The sequence below is a fragment of the Prosopis cineraria genome, unplaced genomic scaffold, assembly GCF_029017545.1.
Source record: "Prosopis cineraria cultivar Desert tree isolate PC_DT_omini unplaced genomic scaffold, ASM2901754v1 PC14, whole genome shotgun sequence".
Classification (NCBI taxonomy): domain Eukaryota; kingdom Viridiplantae; phylum Streptophyta; class Magnoliopsida; order Fabales; family Fabaceae; genus Prosopis; species Prosopis cineraria.
The window spans coordinates 520,983-531,190 of record NW_026555345.1 but is presented as its reverse complement, the minus strand read 5'-3'; the positions used below and the strand labels follow the sequence as shown (position 1 = coordinate 531,190).

At 34.6% G+C, this 10,208-nt stretch overlaps 2 protein-coding genes across 6 annotated transcripts; both read right to left on the bottom strand.

Annotated features, from left to right (window-relative positions):
* Nucleotides 1-1,397: 1,397 nt before the first annotated feature.
* Nucleotides 1,398-3,865, bottom strand: LOC129292183 (F-box protein SKIP23). 5 transcript variants are annotated; one of them, XR_008588876.1, is made up of 3 exons: nt 2,590-3,865; nt 2,135-2,308; nt 1,398-2,017 (listed from the first exon to the last, which is right to left on the bottom strand). XR_008588876.1 is itself a non-coding variant. In XM_054929737.1 (2 exons), exons 1-2 carry the CDS (start codon nt 3,751-3,753, stop codon nt 2,306-2,308), a joined length of 1,167 nt encoding a protein of 388 aa, XP_054785712.1. In that variant the 5' UTR covers nt 3,754-3,865; the 3' UTR covers nt 1,398-2,305. The 5 variants fall into 5 exon arrangements, 3 of the variants coding, with proteins under 3 accessions (XP_054785712.1, XP_054785709.1, XP_054785710.1); XR_008588877.1 differs by having other exon boundaries at nt 1,398-2,008; XM_054929737.1 differs by having other exon boundaries at nt 1,398-2,308.
* Nucleotides 3,866-6,707: 2,842 nt separating this feature from the next.
* LOC129292596 (L-ascorbate oxidase homolog) lies at nt 6,708-9,888 on the bottom strand. The gene is made up of 8 exons (XM_054930171.1): nt 9,672-9,888; nt 9,466-9,575; nt 8,446-8,716; nt 8,259-8,358; nt 7,820-8,165; nt 7,367-7,732; nt 7,202-7,280; nt 6,708-7,105 (listed from the first exon to the last, which is right to left on the bottom strand). The coding sequence occupies exons 1-8, from the start codon at nt 9,789-9,791 to the stop codon at nt 6,899-6,901; spliced, it is 1,599 nt and encodes a 532-aa protein (XP_054786146.1). The 5' UTR covers nt 9,792-9,888; the 3' UTR covers nt 6,708-6,898.
* Between the last annotated feature and the right edge of the window lie 320 nt (nt 9,889-10,208).

Genomic DNA, 10,208 nt, shown 5'->3' with positions numbered 1-10,208 from the left:
AAGAATATATATATATATATCGTTTAATATTGAAAAAAATTATGTAATAAATAGTTCAATATTTGTCAATATTAAATAATTACATAATTAACTGTTTAATCTATAATGTTTAATCTGATCCCAAGTAGAATCGCAAACTCTATTTATCTCTCTATCAAAAGTCATGCTTGAATTGCATTTAGAATTGATGATGAAAATACATACTTATTATTATCATCATGAGTGTTAATCATATTTTTATTTTTAAAATGCCTAAAGTTAGAATCATTTGTAAATTTTCTTCTAATAAAATTATGTATAGCCATTGTTGCATCAATTATACAAACTTGCATTATAAATAGATAACTAAGCATGTGTGGTAAGATTTTGAGCATGTTTTTTCACACCCCAAAAGTCCTTTCAATCGTGGCCATTAATCTTAAATGATAATAATTGAAAATTTTATTATTATTTACAAATTTGAATGAACGCCTAAAATTTGGGAAGTAACACTTATGAGAACTATAAGGAGTGGCATTGGACAGTCAACATACACCAAATAATATTTACTTACCAATAAAAAATAAAAATTATAAAAATTAATTAAATATTGAAACAAATTATTTTAAATTAAATAAATATAAACTAGAGTTGGCAAATCTACATTGTAAATCCACCAAAAAAATAGAGTTGGCCAATCCACATTTCAACCCCATCTCAACCCATATTTACAAAGTCATTTTGTTTATTTAAAAATTATTCAAACAACATTTAACATTTCAAAAAGTTGAGAAGTGAATTTCAAATGCCAAACCTCAATTACCCAAACAACCTTCAATTTACCATAATCCGTGATTACCGTGTCAATTGTTCTTCCCATCTTCCATGGTTTTGCCCTCATTTGCAAGTCTTTTTTTTTTTTTTAAATAGCACCTTCATTTGCAGTTCTTGCCTCCCTATTCAATCAAATTTGTAAGTTTGAAAATTGAAGTGGCACGACATGACAAAGGTATTTTGGCAAAACTAGTATGATCTCCCATCTGTTTCATGTTTATGAGTTTAACATGAATAATATAATTTATTAAAAATTTTATATTATACATAAAATTATATTTATTAGTTAATTTTTTAACAAACCATTAAATTATCCCTCATGAAAAACTTCATGCTAGGTTTAAAAATCTTCAAAGCTATTTTAGTTCTTCCGAATACTTGTCTGCTATTTTTGCTAAACTAGATTTTGTTTATCAGACCTAATTTTTGTAAATCAAGTAGAACATTGCTTTTGCTAAACTAAGTTTTCTTAACGCCATTTTCTACGTCTGAAATCCAAACACGCACAATGTTTATTGAAAATATGAACTAGCTGAAAGCAAGTAACAATGTCTTAACTATCTTTATCAATTCACATGCATCTATTATCTATAAAACCTTATACTTTATTATAATATTAACTTTCATATAACACTTGGTATTTATCTAACATATTTGCATACCAAAATAAAATTTAAAATATTTTCAACCAGGAAAATATTCGGCAAATCCCCAAATTTGTCAAGAAAGACATTGACAATGACAACCAACCATGAGCGACGAGACTCGCTAAGATAACAGTCTTAGATAAAGAAGCTTCACCCTGTACATCGGAGTTTGAGTAATCTTGAAAGTGCATTCAGGAGGCACAGCGATGAATCTCATCACGGCAAAGTAGGGGGAAAATAGTGATTTAACCACGACCTGTTTGATCAGTAAGCCAAAGATGATGAAACCAGCCACTCTGATCACCTGGATCAGCGAAGAGGACATTCTGGACCTGATCATACTCCTTCTCTACAACTCTCTTAGGTAGTGGCACATACAAAGTGGTCTTCTGTCTAATTTGATGAAGAGAGAGGTTAAAGGATGCTAGCTCTCTTTTGACCAATGCATAGCAAGTTAGCTATTTATTCAGCTTCCACTGGCGCATCAATTTCTACGGCCTAGATTTCTAGTGGCATGATCTTTACATGGCCAGCTCTTCCAACTGATCCTGCAATTGCTGCGCATAGCTATGTCAGCATTATACTCTGAGATTGGCAACCACTGTGGGACATGGGCACTATAAAATCAAAACTGAACTATCTGCTAAGATATACGGCGGAAAATTTTCTTGAACCTTGGTAATAAACTGTTTTCCATTTGAAAGAAGGTAATGTGCTGCCAATTACGAACTATTTCATTATGTCATTATCCTTTTCCAATGTGATTCTGCCAAGCTAATCACCGCCACCATATTTCAAATTTAGCTTCTGCAGCTCTTCTAACCGATGGACTACTTCATGGTATCTCACTGCGTAATGCAACGTCAACAGTAGGGAAAAGCAATCAATTTACTTCCCATAATTCAATCACTAAACTGATCGACATGTTATCCGTAAGTATACATATTACTAGACCTTTTGTAGGAGCCTCTCGAACCAGAGGGCCCTCAGAGATGCTCAAACTAAGCAGCGGTGAGAATATATATATGTATGTATGTGTGTATATAAAGTACTTAAGGATTTTAATATGTGAGGAAGTTTATTGCATAATTGTGCAGGGAAACATCAGAAAATAAAATGTAGGACTTACTCTGAGCACCGGCAATCTGAGCCAACGTGGAGGCGGCCAGAACAACCTGCAATATCCTGGATAATCAGATATGGGGCAAATTCGATCGCCATCTAATTCAAAAACGCCCAGACCATTCTCTTTGGCAGTATCGTTGAAATAATCATCTCTGAAAATAATGCAATTCCCTTCACTGATGAATAAATCTGATGCCGAGGAAGAAAAGGCGCAATTATCACCGAGAAACAAAACTCGATCCCCCAAACTTTTCAACTCGAGCCACTCCTTTACTTCTTCATTCAGCTTAAAAACCTCGAATTTAACCGCTTGCTCCCACCCGAAACAAACATCATCGTCAAATCCATCATAGGCTCCCAGGCATTGATAGTCGAAGGATAAGTATTTATCAACCAACAATAGTTGACCATCGGATTCGACCAAGAATTTCTTGTCACCGCCAAACACAGGTTCAGCAACCAAGCGGACACTCGAATCCAATCCAACCACGACCGTCCTTCCCGTACTATCAACAGCGTAAAGCTGGCCTTGAAAAACACAGACATCATCGTAGGGTGTTGGCATGTCGGGGATAATAGTCCACTCCTTATCACCAGACCTGAACAAAGCCAACTTACCAGAAACATGAATGGTGAGCAAAGCAAATTCCTGGCTTTTGGAATTCAACCACATAAATACGACCTTTTCTAAATACAAGCTACTAGCATCCTCTACTGAATTAGAAGGGCCCAAATCGACATCGACGTCGTTCAGAACATATTCTCGACCCAATTGGATAATTGGAAGGTGATACACATCCAACAACATGGGGAAATCCGTAGGAAGGGGTTTGATGGGATAGCGAGAGAGGGGGTCGCGTAGAGCCATGTGACCACGAACATGTTCCATTTTGATCAACCAGGGATGAGGATCGGAATTGGATGGGGAGAGGGAGGGAGGCGGATAAAGGAGGAAAAGATCGCGCTTGGAAAGGCAGAAAGCGCCATAATCGGAAGTGCCAACATTGGAGAAAACAGGGAAATTAGAGGGTAAAGGGTGAGGCAGGATGGAAACGGAGAATCGCCATGAGGAGCAAACGGAGCGAAAACGGAGGAGGTAGAACGTAAACCGGAGGCGTTCAGCGATCAATTGAATGAGTTCCTCGGGGAGCTGAGACCAGTCCGCCATGCTTTCCTCTCTATGCAGATTTGGGGCTTACGATTGTGGGGATGGGGAGGGGGAGGAATCCTCCAAATCCAGAAGGGTACAAAAATTTCATCCGAAAATACAGGGAGGCCCTCCCTTTGTCCCATCCAACTTTCTTTTCTTTTAATTGAAAACTGAAATTCATTTAATGCTCTTTTTGATTGAAGAAAAAATATTAAAAAAAATATAGAAAATAGAAATATAATTTTTTTTTGTTTGGATGAAAAAAAATAAAAAAATTGAGAAGAAAATAACATGAGCCCTACACATTTTTTTAAATTTTTTTTAAAGGTGAAAAAATTTTAAAAGTAAATTTTTATTTTCAATACCTATTCTCTTTTCTCCTGCCTTCTTTTGTCATTTCAATCATTTTAATTTCTTACAAACAATCAAATTATAATTTTTATAAAAATTTATATTTTTAACTTTTAAAAATTAATTTAATTTTAACAATTAATTTTAATATAATTTAATCTGATAATGTTAATTTTAATATATTTAATTTAATTTTAAGAAATAGAAACAGAATTTGTGTCTTCAACTTTCTGCATTTTTTAACAATTAATTTAATTTTAAATTAATTTGATGACTTTAATTTTAATATAATTTATTCTTTTAATTTATTATTACAAAAATAATTACATTAAAAATGATATATATTGATATAACGGTGTTACAATTATTATAATATTTATTCATTTTTTTTACTTTCTGTTTTTTTGATTCATTCAAATGTAATGAGTAATAATATTTTTTTTAATTTTCTCTTTTTTAATTTTTTTTATTTTTTTTTTCTTTTAATTTTTCCCCCCATCCAATGGGAGGTTAAAACAATGAAGAAGAACAGTACAAGAAACCTATTCCGAGAATAAGGACAGCAAAACTGCTTTCTTTTCGGGGCAACAAACAAGGCAGGCACTGGGATTTGGACTTTGGAGAGCGGGCTTCTCCTGCTATCTCTGCTTCGTCTTTCTTCCCTTCTTTTGCCGGGGGTAAGACCCTACGTTTTTCTTTTCTTTTATTTTGTTTTATACTTTTTAGAAATAGATATAGTTTCAAAAAATAATAATAATTTTTTTAAATTATATAAATAATAATTTAATATCTTAAAATTTCATAATATTATTAAAGTCTTTTATTGATAAATTATAATTTAAAAAAATTATTTTATTTTTATTAATAAATTATGATTTTTTGTTCAATTTTTGCAATGCTTTAAAAAAGTTGTGATTTGTTAAATAAAATTTGTAAGTAAATTTTATTATTTTAAAAATTTATTTTTTAATAATAAAAATAATACTTAATAAATTATAATTTTTTATTCAACTCTTGCGATTTACAAAATAAAATTATTTTTTTTAAACAAAAGTTATGATTGGGGCTTATTTTTTAATAACAAAAATTACACTTGATAAGTTGTAATTTATTGTTCAAATCTTATGATTTATAGAACAAAAATTTTAATTCCTTGAATAAAAGTTGTGATTAAATTTTATTATTTTTAGTAAAGATAAAATAGTTATTTTTAAAAAAAAGTTATTGACAAAGAGGTTTTTAAAAATTTTATTGGTATTATGACATTTAAAAAAATTAAAATGTCATTTATATAATTAGATGAAATTTTATTGTCATTTTGTCTTCAAAAAAAACTCATTACATTAAAAAATGATAATAAAATTTTACCAAAATATATAAATAATAATTAGATCTATCAAAATGTCATAATTTTTTTAAATATTTGGGTACCTTTTTGATATTAGTAATTTTAAATTAAATAACTAATTTTTTTTGTATAAAATAAAAATAATGGGTCTGGCTTTATTTTTTCAATCATAACTTTAATTTTTTGAATTGTAAAAATTGAATAAAAAATCACAATTTTTTTCGTAAATTTTTTTATAATTGGCAAAAAAATTTTGAAAATAAACAATCCCAATTACAACTATTATTTAAAAAATCACAATTTCTTGTATGATTTTTTTTTAATATTGAAGTTCAAGTTCTGAGAATAGCTAATTACAACTTTTATTTAAATAATTATGACTTTTATTATATGAATTGTAGAAATCAAATAAGAAATTACAACTTTCTACATGAACTTGTTATTTTTTTATTCCCAACAAGGAACAATTTATTTATTTAACTTACAATTATTAATGTCAAAAAGATATCTAAAAACTTAAAAAAAATTATGATATTTTGAGGGATTTGATTGTATTTTATATAATTTCAGTGGGATTTTTTTGTTATTTTCTTTATCATATTTTTCAAATTCTTATCACTCGTGCCTTTTGTTTTTTTTTTTTGGTGTTAAAATCTATTTGAGGCTGAGAGTATATTTCTTGTTTTGGAAATACAGACATAAATAGAACTAGCAATTTAGATAAAGCTTATTCATACCGGTCTGAACAAACTAAGTATACAAAATCATACCCTACTTAAGACTTTGTAAAAAAAAAAAAAATCACGTACATTAAAGGTTATTGAGTGGGCTAAAATTTTTAAGGAATTCATCAAAGTTATTAAGTGAGCTAAAATCCATCATGCTATGAAGGTTTCTTGTTCGGGATTGTTTCATTCAATTTGAAATTGTGAGCTGCAACCATTAAAATTTATTTTTAACGAGGTGTCACAAACCAAGTGACAGGTTGACTTTGGCACCCATTGAGATAGGAAACAGACTGGACCGGTTTTGAATGCCTTTTAAAGCGAAAAACTGATCCAAAATTCCACTCCAACCTTGGAGTCACACTGCGTAACTGTAAGTTTATACAAATTGTGGATCAAAACTAAGGTTTAAAAAAAAAATCAGTATTTGTGTCAGAACTTGGCTCTTTCTGTACCGTTGTTCCAAGCAAACATTATGACTGAATCTAAAAAAGCTTACAAATTTGCATCACAACTTCCAGGAATGAGTAAAATGGCTCACGATTACAGAGAGGTTGAAATAGTGTGAATAATTTCTGTCAATGAAGAGCATTGATAAGTGACAACATGAAAAAAATAAATAATTGTAAATAATTTATGATCATGGTGTAGTGGAATTCCGATATTCAAATAAATCATTATTGAACTTTTCAAAGAATGGGTCAACTGATATTCTGTACGTTCTCCAGCAACTTCATGTTCATCGTGGAGTTCTGCTGGCAGCCCTGCCACAGAGAAGAGCATTCTTCGGAATTGGATACTCATCCCTGATCGATTCCACTGGTGAATACACTCGCAGATAGAATTGTTGGCCAAGGTACTGTCTTGCCCAAAATTCACTTCTCACATTCCACATTCCCACGTTATCCAGTGCCATGTAAATTGCAGTCCATGACTTGGGATATACCTGCCAAACGAAATACAACAAAAACAAATTGAATTTCTGCTAATGAGCAAAGTGAAACTGCAACTCTGTGCCACACATCATAACAACAAAACCCACCTGTGTAGTGCACCTGGAAACTGCATCTCTGAGGTTGTACTGATTACGACTAGCAGGCGCCCACTCACCGCCATCCATACTGCATCAGAACGCCATGTTAGAACATTCACTCTGAACAAAGGATTTGAGATAAGCTTATTTTGACATGATGTGACTACTTCTTACCCTACGACCCAGAACGAGTATCCGTCAATGTGCCAACTTTGGATAATGTTCTCGTGATTCTGAAACACGATCTCAACAAAGGCTCGAAAATCAGCTCCCATGACTGAAGTATCGAGATACATTTGTTTTCCCGAGGGGTTGTCTGGGATGCTTCCAACCTTGAAAACACCATCAATCTTGAAGTAATCTGCTAGTTTCAAGGGGGTGTCGGCTGGGATGAAGGATACACTATTCACTGCATATCTTTGCTTGCCCTGAACTTGAGCTGCTGAGCTCTCCAGGATAATCGTTCTGCTTACATTTACCAGACCATAGTGGTAAGAACCTTGAGGATTTGGCCTCGGTCCACTGGCAGTAAGGTTAGTCCTGCAATAATATAGGAAGACACGGGTTGATCAATGCACATTTGATGAGAAAATTTGATCAGTGAAACGCAAAGGACATTGACCTCACCTGATTGAACGAGCTTGTTGAAGAGACCAATCGATCTGGGTGGTTGGTCCAGCAGGAATAGGGCCGGAGACAGGTTGCTGAGAGTCGCTATAATGAAGAATGGCGGTGCTAGTGAGTTCCTGGTTGGTGAAACGAGTGGACACGACAATATAGTAGTCTTTTGGTGTCTGATCAGCTGTGATGAGAACAGAATAAGATTGTCCCACGTGAACATCCAATGAGGAATAGGTGGTCTGTACAGTGTGAGTTCCTTCAACTTCAACCAATTTCAAGTCGTGGCCTTGAATCCTGAAGTTGAGAGTGTTCTGAAGCCCCACGTTTGATATTCTGAGCCTATACGTTTTCCCTGTTCGTCATGGATATAACGCGGCTCACACGTCAAATGTTTGTCCGTAACTTGAGATTGGAAGGGCAGGGAAGGTGGAAATAAAAAGCCTACCTCGCTCCAAAGTGAAACTAGTGCCGTTTGCGCGGCCATTAATTAGTAAAGCTTGAGGGAAAGGAAGCCTGTGACCACCATCTAAAACGGCCTTCAATCTCTGAAATCATGTCATGGGATATTAATACACAGTGCAAATAATGAACAAGTAAAGGGCCAGAGGAGGAAAGAAAGAAAATAAAGATACCTGATGAGGGATGGTGTACCAATCGCCGACGAGAAGAGAGAAATCACCAGCTGGATCTGGGAAAGGGACAGGAATCCTTGGTCTGCTGAGGACTTTGATAGCACCAAAGCCACCAGCAGCTTTTTGGAACGCAAGAGAAGGGAAATAGAAGTAGCTTCCGATCTGATCTTTGACTTGAAGCGTGTAGGTAAAATTCTTGCCAGGGGGGATGGGGCACGTGGTTCCATAGACTCCGTCTTGATAAGAATTTCTCCTTTGCTGAACACCACTCCTGTTCAATATTAAAGTCATCAGCAAATGATATGCTATTTGATAAACTTGGCATGTGAGGTGGTTTGTTGGTAGGTTTATTTCGTTTGTGACGGTGAAGCCACCTTTTATTAAATCCGTCCATGTTTCCCTTTGTCTCTTTAGGTCCGCAAAAAGTTAAACCCATCCTTTATATTGTGATCGAATTTAATAACATCAGACTGGCATGCCGACCGACGAACAGGGAAAGAAGAAGAAGAAGAAGAAGAAGAAAAAGCTGGCAATCCTCACTCCAATGCAGATTGGACCAAAATTTTTCAAAGCAATAAAGAAACAAACACGCAGGCTAACATTATAAAGGGGTGTTTCTAAACTCTGAAGTGGGGCTTCTAATGCATCAAGAGAGAAGAAATGTTTCATTTACCACCCACTATCAGATCAATTTTCAAACTCTTATTTGTACCGTAAGCTGATCTGACAAGGCTTTGATGTGAATTCTGATTGATGGACCGGTTAGATCGCACTATGCATCAAAAGAGATGAGTTTTATGACAAAGGATGTGCAAAAAAAATGGTTGCTAAAGCGCGGTCTTATTGCCTAATCAATGTATATAATCATGCCATGCAATCAAAAATTGTTCGTTAATATAGATAATCGAGACAGTTAATGGAAGGGAAGTCAGTCAATATGAAGCAGTATGGCAGCTATTAAAATCATAATTTTTTTTTTTTTGGCAGACTAAAAGATGAGAAGAGAGTGAGGGTAATGACCAGGATATGAGGAAAGGTTCGGGCAAGTTATTGAAGACATTAATGATGAGATTGTCATTGGTAACAGAGTAGATTTCGGGTGCAGGAAATTGACCATTGATGAGAATGCCCTGCACAAGCAACGGGTGAAACGAACCTCAGCCGAGGAGTAACTCAAAATGAGGGAGACAAGAGTAGAAAGGAAGAGGAAGAAGAAGAAGAAGAACCTGTTGTTTAAAACCAAGGGGATAGATGTCACCGTAGGTGACGTTCCAGTTGAAGAATCTGTAAGGGTCCTCGGCAGTAACGAGCCCCAGCAGCAGCAAAAGGAAGCAAAAGCGGAGCATGGTGCGAGAGTGAAGACCAAGGCAAAGAGAAAGAAAGGAGGAGGAGTGTGAAACAAGTGAATGACGAAGACAGGAGTTGGGACTTGGAAGTATTTAAGGAGTGGGAGGCGAGGTGTGATGACGCGTAGGTTGTAGAAGGAAACGCGATTTAGCAGAGCCAATCATATTTAAAAATTTATTTTGAAAGAAATGATGGGGCACAGCATACATTGATCATTCTGCGTTCATTTTTGCTCGTGTCGCGGGTAATCATGAGATTTGATGATTGGGGACGAGAACATTACATAGTCAGAGAAGCGTGTGAGGCAGGGATTCACATTGACATGCTTCACGTATGGGCTGGAAGTGAGCAGGCTAAATATACCAAATTTTGGTGTGGTCGTGTGGAAGACGCCGCAACGCGCTATCTCTTCATGT